This window comes from Lepisosteus platostomus, chromosome 4, assembly GCF_059453375.1.
Source record: "Lepisosteus platostomus isolate fLepPlt1 chromosome 4, fLepPlt1.hap1, whole genome shotgun sequence".
Classification (NCBI taxonomy): Eukaryota; Metazoa; Chordata; class Actinopteri; order Semionotiformes; family Lepisosteidae; genus Lepisosteus; species Lepisosteus platostomus.
In genome coordinates, this window is record NC_142614.1 from 62,752,175 (window position 1) to 62,773,603 (window position 21,429).

The following is a 21,429-nucleotide window of genomic DNA, read 5'->3' on the forward strand; positions in this document are numbered from 1 at the left end:
GCTGACCCTGCGCTCTGACCCCAAGCTTCTCTCCCTGTCTGTGCCTCTCATGGAGAGCAAGTTGGGGTATGCGAAAATAAATTCCTCATACAAGAAATTGTATATAGCCAATAAATATCTGTAAAGAAATGTTACACATGTTAACATTAACATGGTCCACATTTAATGATCTTTCATGCTTCATTTTTAGGGATTTGATTGATTAAATTTTCTGCTCTAGTAAAAAGAGTGCGTCTTTAAAAATGTATTAAGTTAAAGTTGAGAGTAGCAAGTTCAAAGTATAGAACACCAATATCTAAAATATGCTCTGTGTTTATGTTTAAATGTAAAAAAAATTATAAAACAAAATCAAATGAAAGCAACATAATCTAACAAATGGCATTAATTGCAAGGACATATTTTTATACACTTGATTTTATTGACCTGTGAACAGGAGGAATTAGCTACGGATAAAAACCAAAAAGATATAATTTTTTACAAGGCAGTTAAAAGTAACAAGATTAATATCACAAGTGACATTTGAATTGAAAATGCATCTTGAGATGCAAATCCTAACGCTTTTCTTGAATAGAATGAGGAGTCAACCGATGATAAAATAAAAAAGCACACCATTTTAATTTGGGTATACAGTGCTCTTCAAAGGGACACAGGATTTTAACAATCAAGGATGGTTAACCACTGTATATATTAGAAGACAAATTATAATGCTATCTCTCTGTACAGGTGTACTACATGTATAGATTTCCAGATCAGTGTTTCTAACAAGATTCTTCAGTTCACTTAAATTACATAATGTAATTACATAATGTGGAAATTCAAAGTCTACAACTGTTGTCTAATTCAAATTTTGTTATAATTGTAATTTTTTGAATGAGTTATACATCTGTTTTACACTTCTAGAAACACTGTTCTGGATAATTACGTTAGCATACCAGTTTAATACATCTGGTCATGTATCTTAAGGCTCCATTAGCAAAAATAACATGCTATTTAACCAAGAAGCAATATACCACAATTGCAGCCGTGATCAGTTGTACTCTAGCCTGTTTTGTCTTTGAACTGAATATAAATTACTACTGAAGGCTAAGAACCAAAAACGGAAATACAAAGTATGACAGTTTCGCATCATATACACCAGCTCACACAACTGTAAGAAGCTGAGAATGGTCTAAAAAACCACAATGAATGTTAAAGTCTTCAGTTTTGTTTTGGAATCATGCAACATTATTAGTGAAAATGGACTGATTCCCACTGCTCATATACAACTACTACACTTCACTTTACAGCGCTCCCAAACTTCCTAAACATAAGACCAATGTCTTCAGGTTTAAAGTGAAATAAAGCAAGTATTTTAAAGATTGAACAGCTGTTATATCAAAAATAAATTACATTTGTTTGCAGCCTGAAAGAGGGGTGCTATGAGGGTTGCGACCCCAGTAGCCTCTCAATTGCAGCGTTGATGTCTCCTCCTGTTGCGATAAGTGCTTGCAAATTGGCTTCACGGTTAAGAAATCCCATTGCGCTGAGTTGTTCTAGTTGTTGCTGAAACCTTACTTCAGGATTCTGAGCCTGAGATGAGAAAGGAAACACGACATTTTTCATAATACATACTGTGTGACTGAAAATGCAGATAATTCTGTTGCCAGCTTTGGTTCATCACTTTAAAGTGATTTCTTAAGGGACACTTAAGGTCCTCAAGTGGGTCAATTTATTCTTACCTAGATCCCGAGATGTCAATAATTTAAAGGTAGTTTAAAAGCATTCAGGTTTGGGGGCATTTCCACAACATGTCTTTGCATGAGACCGTCTCATAAGCCACAGTGATCTGGAAGTTTGAATTTCTCCCTACCTGCGGACTGGTTCCAGCAAGGGCTTGCAACATCTGCTGGACAAACTGTTGCTGCCCTGCCTCCAGGCTTCCATGACTGCTGCTTGTTATGTCCCCAGTACCAGAACCTGTAACAGAGCTACTGCCTGGAGCACCAGCACTCCCCAGTCCTCCGAGACCACCCACGTTTAACCTGTAAGAACCACAACCACAGGCTAAGAGCAGGAGGATGAACTCGTCCGACAAGACAAGACTTGGAGGATGCTGACCTCTTCAGTTCCAGCAGGTCTGTTAAGAAATGTACTGTCATTTCAAGTGGACTAAGTGCAGAACACATTATATTAAAATATTTACTTATAATTTGTCAAATAAATAAATATATGTTTCTTTGCCTTCTCCAATTTTAAGCCTGTAAAAGGACTCCTTACCCTGGAATAAAGCCCGGAGCCTCTGTTGCCAAAGTCTGCAAACCCTGTTGGATTTGTAGCAAGGCCTGCATTGCTCTAGGATTTGACATGGCAGCTAAGGTTTCTGGATTTTGCATCTGAAGAGAGGAAAAAAAGCAACAGCAATTATAAGACATTACAAATTACAATTTTAAAATGTATATAATAAAAATAACTTTAAAGCATTTACACTTCCCATGCATTTATAATCTAAAAACATAGGGTGCTTATTAAATCTTTTGGCCAATTTAAACAACCATTTCTTGAAAACAGCATTGAGGAGCAATGAAATCTGTGTACACATGCGACCATCGGGAACACATTCTTGTGTTCACACCAGAAGGCTCAAGGCGACTGCCAGCTGTGTCCACAACAGCGTGCAAGCTTGTCACGTGGTATAAAGTAGTACCAAGACGGTGATATCGTCTTTCCCTGTCCCATTTGGTTGTACATCATATTCCATTTCTCCACAATACACAAATTGTTTGATTAAGTCAACAAACTCTGCAAGCACACCATAACAGCATCATGATAGTGTAAGCAGACACTAGGTCTTTCAGTGTAAATAGGGATACATGCTCTTTGCAGACAAATATACTTTCCACTGTTTTCCATAATTTCTATATTGTATGGGTGGATGCTAAGTAAACCAATATTAAAATCTGAAGGAATATTTAAAATATTTTAAATTTCTTGCAATTTGAATTATTGATCTGACTGATCTTTTTATCCAAAACGACATACATTTGAGCTATTACATCTGCTGCCTCATAAATCAATCTATAGTTTCACTGATCTGCTTCACTTTAAAAAATAGCTCTGTGAGTTACTGAGAAAGGGATGTCTTTTGCAGAAAGGGATGCATCTTTTTTTACAAAGCATTAACAAATTTTCACCTGTTTGGAAATTAAAAATTGTCTTTGGAAACGAAGGTCTTAAAATGAGAATAAAATGACTGCTAAAAATAAAACTTTTGTCTCTTTTTAAATACTTCCCTTTTGAACTGCATGATTAACTGTTTCTACCCATGAAGTTACATTTAGTAACTGTACGACTTTAGCATGATCTCAAAAACATCAAATCCAACTAACACATAGCTCATACAGTACATCTACTCACTCATTAATTCGGTTTGTGATCCTAACAAATATGACTTATTTAACAGTACCACATATCAATGGACATTGCTTTATGTTTTTCACACTGGCCTGCTGAAGGAACACAGGGAGTTGCTGTCTCATCTGCTCTTGCAGCTGTGGGTTTCCAGCAAACAGTGGGTTATTCAGCATCATCTGTAAAACAGCAGGTGGCATTTACTACCAAGTAATGGGAAGAGATATTCTACAGATTGTCCTGACTCTGTAATAATGCAGAGCATGTTTCATTAACCAGATCTTAGTAAACATGTCCTGACATAATGAGGTTTAAATACAGATTGACAACTTAGAAACCAAATGCAAATTACATAAGGCTCTCAATCAACACTGTAAATTGCCTGTAGCAGAAATATTAATCTTTCCTGCTGTACTTTCACATAAAGCACACTTTAGTTTTGCATCATTTCTGACCTTAATTTCCATGTTATATTCACAGGTGTCACAACCCTACTGTGCTTCAAACAAAAATAAAGTGAAAAACATTCAGAAGATATCAGTCAAGATAAACTAAGATTAAGAAATAACAAATGAGTGAACAAAAGTTTAAAAGAATGGTACACCTGACTAGAAATAAAAGCCTGAATGTTTCAAGTCAGTGTAAAACAAAACAATTAAATTATGCACACTTACATAAAAAGTATGTCATACTTTAAAATTCAAAGAGGCTGAGGAAACAATGGGGTTATTTTCATTTAGTAGTTTATTGCAGACTAAAATAATTGTGATGTTTGTCAGTGGCACTTTTATTCCTTTTAATATGTACTTGGGTGTGGGGAGTTGAATAATTAATGTATGGATGTATGGCTGGATACTGCATATATCATCAGGCAGACAGACTATTTTTATTCTCTATGTACCTGTGCAGCTAGGTCTGGGTTCTGGCTCAATGACTGCATCATACTTCTCATGTACGGAGCTGACAGCATATTCTGCATCAGCTGTGGATTATCCGTTATCTGCTGCAACAAGCTCTGCATTCCAGGTGTATTAAACATTCCTGCTGAAAAAAAAATCAAAACATTAATTCAGATAAATTATAATGGTGTTTTCATTTTATCGTCTGCTTGATGGAATGGATTAGAGTCTATCCAAAATGTTTATTAGGTTTTTACAAATTCATATCTCATTTTATTGCAACACCCAATTTGTAGTCTTCTATGAAAAAGGCAGATCACATCAGTTAAAACAGACATTATTTCTGTTATTGTAAGTTAAACCCATGAAGCACTTCAAACACACTAACTGTAGTTAGTATTTCTTCCCGTCTCTCCAGAGCCCTATATGAAAATGACCACCCATAACACAAAAATAAAAAGCATGAGATAAACAAAATACAATATGGAACAACTGCTTAGTTATTGGCTTTGTACGTGATGCATTCGAGCAGAAAGCAGAAGTATTTTTAAAAAACAGGTCTGGAGTTGTTGCAGGAAAGCTTGATTCCACTAGATTCTGGTGTGCTTATTTTAAAGCAGCAGAGCTATATGAACATATTTTTAAGGTAAGACTGGTAAATCAGACAAATCTTCTACTGCATGGCATCCAGTCCGACTACCGGGACATAGCCATCAGAAGGAAATATGAACATCCAGCCGTCATATTTCTCTTCCGGGAATCTGCTCCCAGTAATGACACAGCTGAGAGCAAAAAAAAATAGACCCCTCTAAGACAACATCATCAACGGGAGCACAACCATCCATTTTCAAACCACTTCTTCCAATTCAGGGTCACTGGAGAGCCAGAACCTATCCCAGCAAGCAACAGGTGCAAGGCTGGGTACACCCTGGACAGGACACCATCTCAGGGCACAAACAGACATACACACACTCACATCAGGGCCAATTTTCTGAGAAGTAAATTAACCTACCAGTATGTTATTGAACTGTGAGGAATACTACACAAACACAAGGAGAACATATAGATATGCAGATAGCACCCCAGGTCCAGAACTGAACTCACGGCCCAAGAACTGCGACGCAGCAGTGTTAACCCCTCAGCCACAGTGCCTCCACAATGGAAGGACATCTTTCTCAAAATACTTTTTGGACTGAAGAAATTGAACATCTTCCTTTGTGATTCTAGAATAATGTGTGAAAACAGCCTTGTATTCTTTTTTTATTTAAAATAAAAGATCTTTGGGGGAGGAAATCTTGAAAGAATGCTGGGCAGTTTATTCCAAGAAGCACTGGTAAGAGTTCTATAGACTGGTAGGTCATCAGTTCAAATATGCAGAACTGTGGGCAGCAGACTTTAAGTTACAACACCATTACAGGTACTCATGAGTACAAAAACAACAGAACCCATCCTGCAGTTGAAATTAAAGCCCTGTTTTTTGGAGGGTTGACGGTTGTATTCCTGTGTATTGTCTACATCTCTTCCAAAGTGTTGCAGATGACTGTGACACCATCACCAGGTTTGATAAAAAATGGCTTTTCCAAATTGAAAGACACAAAAGCAAAAGCTATTTGCAATAGATTATGTATTCCACTCCGTGGAATTTCTTAAAATAATGTAAAGTATTTCAGAATACGTCACCTAGGGACAATTTTACAAGGAGAGAGTGATTTCCATGGACCTCATTTTTGCAGTAAATCAGAATGAGACAAAAGGCTGCCGATGCCATTTTATTGAACAACAAAAAAACACCATGACAACTGCAAGCTTACCTCCCAGCCCTGGCCCCAGGCTGGGGTGGGCAGTGCCTTGTGCCGGATTGGCACTGGCAGGGGCAGTGGTGCTAGCAGTGACGCCAGTGGCACTGGAGGAGGCAGGCTGTGAGCTGGCAGGCGGTGCCCAGGGGTTGGGCAGAGGGTCCCTGTTTTCAGTGCGTGAGGGCTGACTCCCACCTCCAGATGCGCTGTTCACCAATGAAGCAAAGGGGTTTCCTCCAAACTGAAATTGGGGAAAATAGAGCCAACAGGATATCACATGACAAGTACAGTTCTGAAGTGGTACTTTCAATCCTATGTAAAAAACAAATATCAAGGAGAAACTCCCCAACCTGTGCATTTAGGAAAGATTAAAAATGTACTTCATTCATTTATGTAAACTGAACAACATATTGGCTTATAACCTTTTTTTTTCTTCTGGGCACTTCTTTTCTGATCATTATCTTAACTTACAAGCACATTTTTAGAATGGGGAAGTGCAGGTGTCAACGAGTTCAGTGTAATTAGATTGTGAAGTGGTATCAGTGGTAACCTGCTTTTGACTTTTAATCCAAATGCATAATATAATGTAATAACAAAACATCAGTACCGGCAGCAAACCCATTTAACAGCATAACTCGAATGTAAATATATGTACCCCCACCCACCTACTTCCACGGAGATCACAGAAATTGTGCTCAAAGTAACCTTGTAATCACAAAATACCACCTCAAGATTCTACTCCTTCTTCACTAATTACAGGGCTTTTACAACCAAGTGATGGGTATTCAGTTCAATGCTCTCAATATTAATTGAAAGTGTGCATTAAGCAGAGCCCTGCCATAAGCAGAAAATGTAAACCCAACAAGGAGAAGTTGGGAGAAACTACAGTACAGGTTAAAAATTAATGAAAATTAAATGACCAGAATAGCTAATTCTGCTAGGCTATTATGGACATACATCACGATGGCAAAAACATCAAACATCAAACTGATGGGGCTTGACAGAAAATTATTTCACCTGATCTAAATTAATCAACTAAGCAAAATATATCCCAAGCAGACACACAATATTTCAATTTCTACAAGAAGCACATCCATATCTGTTATACTCAGAGCGACTTTTTTGAAGAGGTTGTTTTTATGAATTGCTGTTTCTGAAGCTATATCTACACAGGGAATATAGAAAAATGATCATTTCAGTCAGTGTTCCTGAGAACTATATAGCCCATAATATTCTCCATATCATGGTCTGATTGTATGAAGAAGTCTACTATTCTGGTGATCTCGATGAAAGGCATTCAGACTGAAGCAGCGCACTTACCAGGAAACCACAGAGATCCTATCTCAAAGCTTTTCCTGGAAATAGAGTTTAGAGTGGTATTTGACTACCTACAGATTAAAGTGGAGCATAAAGTGGAATTTGAATGTTCTACTCCACAAAAATAAAATCAGAAGAGTATGCATTCTCCCTCAAATTCGGACTGTGTAAGGACTCACCTGCTCTTGAGCGGCATTCAGCATTGGCTCTTGAATGTCAGTGTACATCCGCCTCAGAGCATTGTAGCCTCCAGGAATACTCTCGAGGTTGCTTAGTGCCCTGTCCTGGTTTCTCATCATCTCCTGCATCATAGCTGGATTTCTGGCAAGCTCCAGAGTCTACAAAGGCAGTTTTGTATTATCTAGCATGCATCTTAATGATACAGCAATAAGAAAATGTAAAACAACTGGTTAATAACCATATTGACACTGAAGCAGTCAGACGTTCTATCTTTAAGGGATCATAAAACAACTTTGTGTTTACAGAGGCAGCCGGAATGTGAAGAGCAATAAACAGTACATCGTAGCACAGTTCTGACTTTAATGCCTTCTGATTACAAAATGATTAAGATTAGCCAAATGCTCCTCTCTTGTTCATAACCATTTTTATGTTCTTACTAGAGGGATTCACCAGGTTATGTTTGCTGTAACAACATACTGTAACACCGCAATATTACTTTTATTTACATATTGAATCCATGTTCTATATCACACTCAAAGAGTACTTTGTTGTTGAAACTGTAGATACACCCCCTTAAGAAGATTATGGTTTATGGTGTATTATGTTTAATGTATTATGGATATGTATCATGGTCTAATATGTTTAGACATATTTGACCTTCACCTGGTCCTCACCAAGTTCTAAAAGTAGATGAGGCTATCCTCATATGGCCAAACAACACTTTTGACTCTTCTGTCTAGAAAACATTGTTCCAGAAGTCTTGTTTTTCATTCAAAAGCAATATTGCAAACTTAAGCCACGCAGCAATGTTATTCTAGGAGGGCAGGGGTTCTCTCCTGAGCATCCTTCCATTAAAGTCATTCTTATTCAGTCTTATCCTGATGATGGACTCATGAACTCTACCCTCTTAACCGAGATGGTGCACTTACCTTTTCACACAAAGGTATTGTAGGCTAAGTGATTTAAAATAACGATAATATAGATTTTTGTGCATAATTTGTCAGTTTTACCTACTGTTAGGTCTTGATGAGGGAGAGGTGAAGAATAAATTAGTCTAAATGTGTTAAACCATAAAATCTTAAGGGAGTCTACTTACTTTTTCACCACACTGCATTTTTCAGAGAATCATGCTGAATTAAACCACTTGAAAGGGAAATGGTCAGATTAACATTTTCACATCACAGTACTTTGAAATAATCCCATTTGCTACAGATGTTCAAGTCCTGAAGTTATATTATGTTGTTATTTACTGTACCTATCACCTAGATTCCTTGAGACGGTATATATTCAGCAAGCTTTTTAATGTAACATTTTTATTTGCCTTTTTTGTTTTTGTCTTCAGGGGATATTCAAAGGTGAAAATCACACTATAATGTGATATTGTTTTTGCAAAGAAATACAGAATCCAGGGACTGACTTCAGAAGATTTACTGTGTAGTATTATCCCTGTGGTCCTTCTTGAAAACTTTATTTTTTATATACAGTATGCTTCTTGCAAAGAGAAGACATTTGGTACCAGTTCTCCACTAATTAAATGTATCCTGTATCAAGGCATTAGAGTTAAGTGTCACAGGTGTATAATGATAAAAAAACTGCTTCACAACATTTGTATATGTACTAGAGTATACTGAAAATTTGAAAATGAATCCAGTGACATGCATTTTCTTTGTCAATCTAAACACTTGAGCTTGGATTCTCTAAATACAGAAGACAAGTTATTCATGCCACCTTCCTTACCAAGGATCTCATATCCTGATAACATATCCTGATTTATTCATGTTGTTCAGGTAAAACAATCAAAATAAGGAGAATAAACATCCTATTTCACTAATAAGTTTACATTACCCAAAAGGACAAAATCATTTTTTCATATATTTTATGGCTCAGTGGTCCAGGAAATTCTTGGTTCCATCCCCAAGTTTGCCTTTGAGTGTAAAACTAAGGATCCACACTGAACAAAAGAATCATTACTCCTTCAGATTTAAATTCCCTCCCACGTATTGATGTAACAAAGACAAACCTCCAAATTCTGCATAACCAATATTATATCAAATATGACAGGTGCTTGTAAATTGTAACATTTTTCTTTAGAATGAGTAAAGTTGAGATTCACAACCTTATGAAACATATTTAGCATGTTCGACTGTCCTTGGCTATTTCATCTAAAACTTCAAAGAATCCTCAAGACTTGCTTAAAACATTGCTGAGACAAGACATTCTATATTGACTTAAACAGGGTAAAAAAAAAATCAAAGCACGTCTAATGGTAGTAATGGATATTAAACACATGATCAAGACTAGACTTCCTTCCCGACTAGAGTTACAGTAGAATCAGAAAAATGAAAAACTAGAAAAAACAGCACCTGTTCAATGGATCATTGGGAATGCCCATATTGATGAAAATCAAGGTTGTTCTGAACCAATCAGCTGTGACTATTTCTGCGTGATTTCCAAAATCACGTCATATTTCTATACTTACTAGCCAATGATATGCGGGAAATACCTTTTTACTCACCCTTTTAAAGTTAATGACATTTTATCGCAGTCATTTTGTTCTTTGAATCAAATTAGATTTTATGAATGCAAACAGTAGAAAATCTTTATTAAAACTGAAAAAATAAAACCGCTGCCTGAAATTGCCGGAAATTACCGAGCGTACTGGGTACGGTCTAAAACGTACCACGGTAAGTACCGCGTGACTAAAGAAGTTTTACCGCACATCTCTACTTACTTGTCTCATTATGTCCGGATTATTCAGCATGTGACTGATCTCTGGATTTCGTTGAATCAACTGCTGCATCTGGGGGTTTGCCATGATTAACTGCCTCATCAGGTCCGGGTTTGACAGCATGCTCTGTACAAAGGGGTTTTCCATGATCTGAGCCATCATTTCTGGGTTGGACATCAACTGCCTCTGCATCTGGCTCTGCAGCTCAGAGAAGTTGGCAGTGTTCATTCCTAATCCACTTAGGCCTGCCAGTCCTCCAAAGCCCCCTGAAACACACACAAACCCACTTTCAGTACAAATGACAACATAAGGAGAGGCTAAGAACATCGTCATCAGTAGTAGTCCTGAGGGATGATGCTGAGATTGTTCCCCGCACAATGTCAGAGTGAAATCTGAGTACCTAGAATAAGCTCAGCATGCAGAAACAATTTATTTGAAGTGCAATTCTCTTACCCATCTAAATGGCACGAGTACAACTTTTACTCCCTTATTTTTAATGTTTCATGTGTATATATCAGACTGACAGTATTACCTTAAAGAGGAGGCATCTGTTTTGAAATGTTTGCCCAAAAAATATATATTAGTTTGAAGATGCATTAGGTTTCAAAAAAGTAATAAAAGTAAGCTACTTGCTCTCTGCCATTCACTGCTGAAAGGCTCACCTTAACTCCCATCTCCATCAATCTTATCACACATCAAAGCCACATGCTACCCTTCGCATTACATCCTAAATATAGTTTCTGGTAAGTTGGCATCATGTATCAGCACAGTTCATGTGGCAAATGAGCTTCTTCTTTCCGTCAACTGAAGCCTATTGAGCATGAATGTTACATATTGTATCTGAAAATGTACAAAAATGCTTAATCAAATATTCAAGTACTGTTTTCCCAGCACTAAAATGTACACAATCCGTATCATATCAGAGTAGTACGGAGCACAGCACTCTAGGAGATGTAGGCCTGCTTTATATTCCCAAGAGTCACATTAATTCTCAGATAAAACATTTTTTGTATTGCTCTGTTTTCCTTTTTGGCTGCTTCCTCGGTGGATCTATTTACTTGCACCCAAGTGGTTGTTGTTATTCGATTTCTGATTTTTGGGTTAACAGGGAATGCTTTCATGAAATGGCTTAGAACCACTGGTCGAGATGAAAGGTTTCAGGCAAATGTATGCTGAATGAAAATTAATAAAGTACTTCTCTGTGCATGCATGCACACATACAACGCTTACCACTATGGCAAAAAAATAAGAACAGGATTTTCTATCATGATCTTCTTGGTCAGGAGTGTCTTGTTAAATACATTTAATTTTGAGGGGGTAACAGTAAAGAAAACAATGAAAAGAACAGCAATCGCTGGTGACCATACTGGCCAAAGCATTACGATTATTTTCTTAAAAACCCAGTGACAAAACGCAAATATGCATCTGAAAGAAAATATGTAAAGAAAAAGATACAGTTGGCTGCATTTATTTCCAAACGTTCGCTTTTGGAACTAGATGACAACAGGTTCATTTACAAAGTCGCAAGCCATTTCTCCTTTAGAAACAACAACAGTTTACCGTTGCAAAGAGCAGTCAGCAGCCATCTCTGCAGGCTGTTTTGTTAAGCCATCAGAGGTTGAAAATGCAAGTTGATGTGTAGGCTGAAAAAAGTCATCATTCTGGTTTGCTACCTGGCAACGTCAAAACATATCAAAAAGAGGGAAAGTAAAGATTGTTCATTAGTGTGGTAAATACCGTACAGGCTGCTGTTAATGTGAAACGTCATAAATTGTTAACAGCAGACATACTATAAAGCCCACCTCCATTTTGCCATGTTTGCTCCTGTAAGTATTTGAATAGCACAATACATTAAACCTAATTTAAAGTTACTTAAGATTTCATTTAATTTAATTCTCCTCATTTTATAAATTAATTGACATAAATGGTGGAATTTTTAAAGTAACCTTTTTAGTACAAATGTCACCAGCCTCCCTCCAGGAACTTTCACTGAAACGGAAAAAGAAGACTGCCCCTGTGAATTAATTATTATTGTGGTCAAGATAAAGTTGAACAAATAATGACCCAGCTAGGCATGAATTCAGCAGTTTCCAACATGGTCAACTGCATGAACAAGACCGATTCAGACCTAAAACAGACCATAGAGCAAACCCTTCTGCTGTTTGTTCAAGTGGACCACATGGGAATTACTATCCTATTTTTTGCGTCAGGTGAACAAGATAAAATGTTGTTTTTTTCCCAGGAATTGGACAGTTAATAGGTTAAAGACATTTTTTGAAACTTTCAGAAATGCAATCAACCGAGCTGTCAACTGCGAGATGAATTGATACAGTACTCAAGCCATCACAGGGTCACATTCTGATGTTTGCATTGCGTTTGCACATCATTTTTCACTTTTAAACAATCAGTTATAAACTAAAAAAATACATATAAAAAACTCTCGAGCATAAGATTCTTAAAGGCAAAGTCCATTCTCAGCAACTCCTCTGGATAGTTCTGTAAGGTTGTTAGCCCCATAGGATATGTAAATCTCCTATGTAAAAACAACAGTACAAAAAGTGAAAAGGCACTGAAGGTACTGTATTTGGTGTTACACAATGCTGCCTTAACCCATACAATTCTAAGAGTTATGTAAGATAGATTCTTTTGCCTGTATTAGAAGAATTTCACTTTTGCATTTTAACCGATCTGGTCTTAACACCGTGTCTTAACAGCATTAAAAAACTATTGAAGCTTTTTCCCCCAGTTTAAACAACACTGTCTGTGTGCAAGCCTTCATTATTCAGAAAAATATTTCTGGGCATATTAAAAGCTACTGGGTGCGAGGCCTGATACTGAAACTTTCTGTACAACCACGAGTTGGAAGGCCTGTGAATGGAGCCCGTTTATTCTTGTTCTGTATTCTGTATATAGCACAAGCTTTAAGAATACCTGTATAATTGCCATTAATGGTTATAAGACTTTCAGCACCAGCTGTGTAATGCTTTGAAGGAAGATGCAGAGCAGCCTTTCTTACCAAGACTTAAAGGATTGCTGGAGGCTGGTGTTGTAGTAGCTGTAGTTGTGCTGCTAGACTCAGTGGAGACTCCTGCACTACTGCTAGACGAGCTGCTGGATGACTGGGCTGCTTGGTCCTGTGACCTTAAAATAAAAAAAGGAAAAGGAAATTAAATTTCTCCTTTATTTCCATCTAGTTAAGAAATACAGTGCCAAAAAATTAATAAACCCCTTAGGATTTTTACATATTTCACACATTTGATCCTAAAATGCTAAAATCTGATTAGATTTTAATCTTAGTCCTAATAATAGATCAAGTTAATCTGATAGGACAAATGACACACAACATGTTTCAACATTTATTTAGGCTCCAATGATACAACATTCACTATCAATATATGTGTGACAAACAATGCGGACCTCTATATTCAGAAACTGGTGGCTCCCCCTTGAGCAGCAATAACTGCAATTGAATATTTCCTGTAATTCCTAATCAGTCTCTTACATCGGTTTTAAGGAATTGTGGCCCATTCATCTTTACAGAATTCCTTCATCTCTGGGCCATTGGACTTGCCTCAGATCCTGCCACATCTCTGTGGGGTTTTATGTCGGGAATTTGACTAAAGCGCAAGGCAGGGTACACCCTGGACAGAGCGCCAGCCCATCGCAGGGCAAGTGCAAGCCAATCATACATGGGGGCAATTTGGAGGCCACGGTAAAGGCAGAGAGGCAAAATTTGGCCCGGATGCCAGGATAATTCCCTACTTTTATCAAGAAATGCCCTAGGATCTTTAAAGACCACTGAGAGTCAAGACCTCAGTTTAACGTCTCATCCAAAAGACGACACCCACTACAGTATAGTGTCCCCGCCACTATACTGGGGCATTAGGATCCACATAGACCATAGGGTTGAGCCTGGTCAGTACCAGCACTGGGTGAGCTGCAGGTGCACTAGGCCATTGTAGAACCTGGAAATTCTTCTTCTGCAGCCATTTCATTCCAGACCCAATTTCGGTTTGGTTCAGGTCACAGACAGTTGGCCTGATATTCTCCTCTAGAGTCTTCTGATGTAATGCACAATCCATGGTTGTGTCAATGATGGAAAGCAATCCAAGTCCTGAGGCAGCAAAGCAGACCCAAATCCCATCACTATGCTTGATGGTTGGGATGAGGTTCTACTGTTCAAAAGCACTGTTCAAACTGTTCAAAATTACCTTTAACTCGTCTGTCAAAAGAACATTGTTCCAGAGGCCTTGTCGATCATCAATATGTTTATTGGTGAGCTTTCGACAGGTAGCAATGCTCTTTTAGAGAGCAGTGGTTTTCTTCGTGTTATCCTTCCATGAACAACATTCTTGTTCAGTTGTTTCCTCATAGCTGAGTCATGAACAGTCACATTAGCCAAGAGTGGCTTGCATTTCCTTGGATGTTCTCTTGGGTTCTTTGTAACTTGCTTGATGATTTTCCTGTTTGTTCTGGGAGAGATTTTGGTAGGATGATCATTCCCGAGTTGAGTTAATGTGGTCTCCATTAATAGATTGTCCAACAGTGGATTGGTGGATCCCCGGTTCCCTAGACACAGTTGTGTAAATGTTTGTGGATATCAATAAGTCTTTCTGGGTCCTCAGAGATTTTGTGGTATGAATTGTTTTCACACACCAAACTCAGCCCCCAATATCTACTTATTTATTTAAAACACCTGATTCCCTGAATTATTCCCTTAACTGAGGTTTTGAAATGAGGGGATTCACTTCCTTGTTCACATCCCCCAAATGTTATACTATTAAACCCTATTCGATATTTACATTAAGACTGGTTTGATGCAAGAAGGCTACCATGTTAAAACTATGAAATCTCCATATTTATCTTTGGGGTTCATAAACGTTTTTGGCACTGTAAATCAAGCTAATAATTCTCATACACAGTTATATTAGTTAGGCCCTATTTATACACACAATTACATTCTCCTAACTGCTACTTCTTCAAGTTTTGGTCTTTTTAAAAATGGATTAAAATTTCCATAGTTTATGTCGTTTTTAGCATCATGTAAATATATTTGTTAGAATTCTTATTGGATCTTGTGAAATATTTTTATAAGGACTCTTCATTGGCCCCCTATTACAGTACAAAGCACTAATGAAATAAAGCCAACCAAATACCAAGAGTGATTAGCGAGCTTACCTGCTCTGTGTTTTGATAACAAGGTGAACAGTCAACCCATCATGGATACCATGCTGGGTAAGCAGATCCTGATCTTTCAAGATTTTACCAGCAAATATCAGAACCAGTTGCTCTGTCTGTGCCTTGAAACGCTTGGATATTTCTTCTTTGAACTGAAAAGAACAGACAAACTATGTTAGTTATGAAAAGAATCAATTACAGCCCTGTGCCAAAACTGTTAAAATATAACTATTTCTTACAAGGAAAGAATAAGACAAGAATGTTAGACAAGAATGGGTAACTTTTACATAATTTAGTTATTTTCCTTTGCCTCTTCATGTGTACAGGTTCAAACTGTTGGATTTAAATTTTGTTTGAGACAGAACATTAACATCTCAAATAGTTTTAGAGATATGGTCATCTTAATTGGTAATTATGGAGCTTTTTTACCAGATATCTACACATATTTATGAACCTTCATCCCTATTGAGGGTGGCACAGTTGTGCTGTGGTTGCACTGCTGCCTGGTAGCACTGGAGTATAGGGTTCAATCCTGGACCTGGACTGCTATCAGGATGGAGTTTGTATGTTCTCCCTGTTTTTGCATGGGTGCTCCAGTTTCCTCTCACAGTCCAAAGACACACTGTTTGGTAATCTGGCTTCTGGGAAAACTGGCCCTGGTGTTAGTGTGTGCGTTGGTGTCAGTGTTGGCCCTGCAATGGGCTGGTGTCCCATCTCGCTTTTGGGCTCTGTCTCCTCCATATCTCTGTACTGCATAAAGCAATTCTTCACGAAACATTTCCCAATACATTTTCATAACTTTCTATGATCAAACAATTTGTACGATTTGCCAGCTGTTTCACACAATTCCTTCATGTTTGTACTCACATCACATTTGACTTGTAACTGGGGGGGGCTGCTAAAAATAATAAACATGAATTTTCCATGTATATTCTCTCCATGAAGGTGAACTAGCAGTTTTTTACCGATTTAAACATGTCTTCCTTTTCCTCAATTGCTATGCAAGTGCCAACCTCCATTTCCCATTTGGATCTTACTCTTATCACTTGTATTCTGCCTGCATATAGTTTATATACCTGGCTTGGAAATCTTTTCTTAGAGATTCTATATCTTTCATTGTTACACTCAGGCTCAAACTGTCTTTAAGATAAGTTCTGACCTGTATATATCTACCAAAATGAGAGTTAGGAAGGCCCGATTTCTCGACCAAGCATTCAAATGCTACAATACCGTCTTTGTCAATTAGCTAGCAGTATAACCATAAGGCCCCCAATGACCATTCCTTGATACCCATCTATTTTACTGGGTATACAATCAGGGTCTACTACTTCTCTAGAATGTATCACACCCTTCTTTAGTTTTTTTTCAAAATACAAGTTATTTATTGTTTAACGTAATCCATAATGTAATGTAATCCAGCAGTTATTCATTTTCTTAATGCCTAGAGATATATTAGATGTAAAATGTTTTAAGTGAGATGGCTACTTCAAGAAATGTTTCTATCTAACCTTTGAAGAAGAGGCACTGCCATATAGTTATGTTACATTCAGCCAGAAATCACAGTGATGCCTACGTGTCATGCCTACTCTCATTGTTTAAAACCAGATTTTTTGGACTTCCTCATTGATTTATAATTGATGGCTAACTCATCGATTACAATATATTAAGTTCAGACTGCCATGAAGTGCATCTTTCAGGATGGAAGGCCTGTCTTTGTATGCATCACATTCTCCAAAATGTCAATTTTCATTTTTATGTCCATTCTCCATTTTGGAAAATAGGCTAGACAGCAATAGTAATGAGAGGAGTTGCCTCCAGCAGTTGCCGAAATGAAGCGTGCACAGCAATCATCATGAACTTGACAAATTGGTGTGTGGTACAAATGCGTACTAAATAGGTGCCACTTGCTCCAGCAAGCACACACTCTCTTGCTTTATCTTTAAAACTCACCTATACCTCCTGTAAATTGCACAGTATAAGGTTTCTCTGAATATATCCCCTACCTAAATAAAATCATAGATTAATTAATATTATTTGCTGACAGAATTCCATTCATCCCCTTTTTCCTGTGCAATCCCAGAACAAGCAGCAGCCAAATTCATCTTATCAACTTAATGGCAGTGCTGATGAAACAGCATTGTTAGTGAAATTCAATGTGGAATTGTCAGAAGACTGTCTTATGACAGACAGGAAAACTCTTTTAATTCTTCTATGCCACCTTGACTGATGCACTAAAAATGTTAAGATAAACACACAACTATCCAAAAAGGTCCAGTTCTCCCAAAGAGAAAATCTTATCCTTAGACTTATCCTTACCATGCGGCTTTAAATAAACCCATGTATAAAAACATTTCTCTATTTAATTAAACCAAGAACACAAACAAATTAACTGTGATCTTGTTTTGGAGTATTTCACAAATTCACATTAAAGATAGCCTGAATGGAAAAACACTTGTTCTGTGTAGGATAAATTAAATTTAACATTATAAATAATTGCAAGGAATCATCAGAAACGTATGGCACAACGTATACCACAGCCTGGTTAAAATCCAACTTTAAAAGTTAATTTCACAACTGAATGCACTTTTCTCAGCATGTTTTCATCAAAATAAAAGCCCCACAGACACAAGTAGAAATGGCTGAAACCTGGCATAGGAGGATCTGTTGGTTTTCTTTCAAAAAACGCAGATTAAAATAACTGACCTAATCTGTGCATCTCCAGCCAACGTCTAATGCAAATTAATATTTTCAGGTGCTTAAAAAATTAGCCAGTCTCTAAAACCTGTGATTTGGCAGTAGCAAGAATAACCTACATACATTAGGGCCTACAGAATTAAAAAGACAGGAACAACCATCACAAGTTGGTATTTTCTAGAAAATAAATCTGACAAGAAATGCAACTTTTTTCAAGAAAGTATCCCTCACCTTTTACCCTTTGCGCCAGTTTAATATGGGCTCTTCACTCTTCCATTTTGCCACTTTTGCTCACCCATCTACAAATTTCTGATGCCAAATCAGACAATCTTCTACATCTTCAAAGGTTTCTATGTGTTTTACTCATATTCCCAGGTAACAGTTAAGTTACATGCAGCGGTCTATACAGGAAGGAGAGGCCAGGAAAAAGTGATTCACATCACTGAGATTGCAAACTGAAACCTCAGAAGGAAAACAGCCCAACATACATTTCTGAAAATTGCGCAGAAACGTAGGTTTCTGGTGCGATACAAGAGATTCGAGTTCATGCCACAGCACTGCAGTAACCTGCTCTGAAGAAACTCCCTTGGTATTCACCCAGCAGACCGTGTGTGCAGAGGGGTGGGGAAGACAGATGTGCTATCGTCGCCGACTATCTGATTTAACTAATATCACTGTTACTGATAGAGATCACTTTGATCAAGATACGACTGTCCTGATTCTAGAGGTGAGACTGAGCTTAATGATTAACAGTATCTCGAAGAGACTCACCTGCTTGATGGTGCTGTCTTCAGGCACGGCAAACTCCTCTTTCTCCTTAGGAGTTTTGACTGTCACTTTGATGATTTTGGCATCAGAGGAGGGTCCTGGGGTCTCTCCACTGTCCGCCATGTCGGTTTTAGTTTTTCGTTTGAATCCCTGTTGGTTCTCAGCTGACGACAAAAACAAAATGATAAGTGAGAAATCTAAACCGTGCAATCTAAAATTAAATGTCTGCGAAACTGATCACTTCAACTTATTGCTTCCTGATTGTAACCTAGTCTAGAGCATCATGGGTAAAATAAATCCCAGCAACTGTACCCAGCTATTTTAGGAAACTCCAAGAATTTCTTATTTCTTACAAAGAAAAGTCGTGAGTTTTGTAAAAGACCGCAAATAAAAATACTTGAGAACGTAAATACATTGGCTTTATTGTGTCTGTTTGACTTGCTGGACGATGACGTTGCCATTTGGGGAAGTTACTAGAAAGGGGAAGGCCAATTCCCCCAACGAAAACGTAAACTGCGCATGTGTGACCTTTGACTTCGATTGTAGGTTTATGCTGCAGTACTACAGAAAGCAGATAAAGGATACAGAAAAAAAAATAAAAAAGTAAGAAAAAAAAGAGGATACAGGTCGTGTGGTTTAAAGAATCACAGTTGTTCAGTAAATATGTTTTCACCGTTTCACCGTGAAACTTCACGAATCTATATTATGTATTCTCGAATATCCAGAACAATCATTTATTTTGGAAAAAAATGTTAATTCCCAAGAAGTAATAAAGTCTCATAAAAATTAATTACGCATTATATAATAACAATACTGAATTGTATCATTTGTAAAATTCTGGGTAGAAAAAATACATAATGGACTGTTTGGGGGCAAAATTAATATTACAAAATACAGTATTTCAATTGATGAATGCCTTAGCTACTTTATTATGAAGTTAAAATGAGGACCATAACATTTTAAAAGTATAAACTAAACCACGCTGTCGTGTAGTTTCCAAATTTTTCCTATATAGAAATATTAATTTAATGATACAAGTTAGATATCTGTAGAGGTGGTTATGGACCAGAAATTGACATTTGATTGCTTTAAATTAAAGTTAATAATTTGCCAGATCAGACATTTTATAAATCTTTTACGGTTTCTCTTTAAAACAATTGGACATTTCACAATCGTAGTAAAATTCCGCAAGCTGGAACAGTTATAATAAAGCTCCAATTAAGCAATTCAGGTGCTCAGTTAAGAAAGAATGTGACTGGGAAGCCATCAATGAGAACTCTAAGCTCTGAGATGACAATCACTGATGTAAACAGTTGCTTCATTCTTTTATTTCAATATTTAGTTTTCATCCCAGAGTTTAATTTTTTCCTACTCTCAACCTTAATTTACTAATCCTCCTTTTAAAATGTAAAAAAACTGGAACTAAGACATTCATCTAAATACATTCTGTAAAATAACTAGGCAGAATGAAAGGTGTTAAAAAGAGAAAGTAACAAAAATATATTTTTTACAGGAAATTTTACATTGATTGAAATATACATTTACTGCTAACGTACTTTTGTAAACATTTTGGGTAGAAAGAAATCATAAAATGGTCTGAATTCAAATTCAAAACCTGTATTTCTTAACTGATGATTGCCTTACCTACCTCTTTATGAAATTAAAATTTTGAAATTAACATATTTTATAAACCACACCACGCTGTTGCATGACAAAACTGAAATCTGTACAGCTTTGACCATTTAAATACAATTGTAATATGTAAGGTAGGCAATCACAATTAGCTGCAAAGTTAAGCGTAAAAGGGATGAGACGTGATTTTGCCCAATCTACAGTCATCAACCAGTACATGGAAGTACTATGATGGCTCTACTAAAGTCAATGATTTAGGAGCTAGAAGAAAACACCGATGTTGGACCAAGTTTATTTATGGACCTGTATTTGATCCTATTAATCCTATTTATTTCAAAATACAATAAAAGAAGGACTAGATCCTTGTAAGGGTGACAGGGAGAGCAGAGATTGAGGAAGACCTGTGCTACATAATCCTTATTTGTATTTTTTGGGTTTTATATTAATTGTGTAAAGTTCAAGCTAAGAAGAAATAAAACACTTTACTGGAACCCAACATCACGTGGGATTTAATCCTCACATGAGATGCAGGTCTGAATTTTGTAATGTCTGTTACTTGTTCTTTCAAAGGATAAAATGTTTTCTGCATAACTCTATAGTATCAACCATGAAGGTCCAGAAACAAAAAAACACATTAAAGTCATTATAAATAACATTCCTACAACAGCTATGGCAGTTATATTGTTAAAGAATACTAAATAAGCCTCAAGAATTTTCATAAAAATGTGATAGGCATTTTGCAATAATGTTTAAACGCATATATCTTTAAGTGGTCATTAATTTGGACATCACAGTGGTTATGCATGAATATGGGTATTTTGACGTTTGACAGATGTGTTAGCCATTACAC

General features: G+C 37.0%; 1 protein-coding gene across 2 annotated transcripts; it reads right to left on the reverse strand.

Moving 5' to 3' along the window:
• Positions 1–396: 396 nt before the first annotated feature.
• Positions 397–19,233, reverse strand: LOC148673564 (ubiquilin-1-like). 2 transcript variants are annotated; one of them, XM_088630184.1, is made up of 11 exons: positions 18,951–19,233; positions 15,486–15,637; positions 13,324–13,448; positions 10,311–10,573; positions 7,579–7,737; positions 6,098–6,323; positions 4,289–4,428; positions 3,483–3,566; positions 2,257–2,372; positions 1,850–2,021; positions 397–1,569 (listed from the first exon to the last, which is right to left on the reverse strand). In XM_088630184.1, exons 1-11 carry the CDS (start codon positions 19,068–19,070, stop codon positions 1,417–1,419), a joined length of 1,710 nt encoding a protein of 569 aa, XP_088486310.1. In that variant the 5' UTR covers positions 19,071–19,233; the 3' UTR covers positions 397–1,416. The 2 variants fall into 2 exon arrangements, with proteins under 2 accessions (XP_088486310.1, XP_088486309.1); XM_088630183.1 differs by having other exon boundaries at positions 4,289–4,431; positions 18,951–19,232.
• Between the last annotated feature and the right edge of the window lie 2,196 nt (positions 19,234–21,429).

What these genes read in the sequence shown, in the direction of transcription:
- LOC148673564 (XM_088630183.1), bottom strand. Translation starts at nt 19,070, where the DNA reads ATGGCGGACAGTGGAGAGACCCCAGGACCCTCCTCTGATGCCAAAATC. An exon ending in AAGACAGCACCATCAAGCAG is followed by an intron (nt 15,638 to 18,950) that starts GTGAGTCTCTTC and finishes TGTTCTTTTCAG; the next exon opens with TTCAAAGAAGAAATATCCAA. An exon ending in TTGCTGGAACCAGTCCGCAG is followed by an intron (nt 1,570 to 1,849) that starts GTAGGGAGAAAT and finishes TTCTCATCTCAG; the next exon opens with GCTCAGAATCCTGAAGTAAG.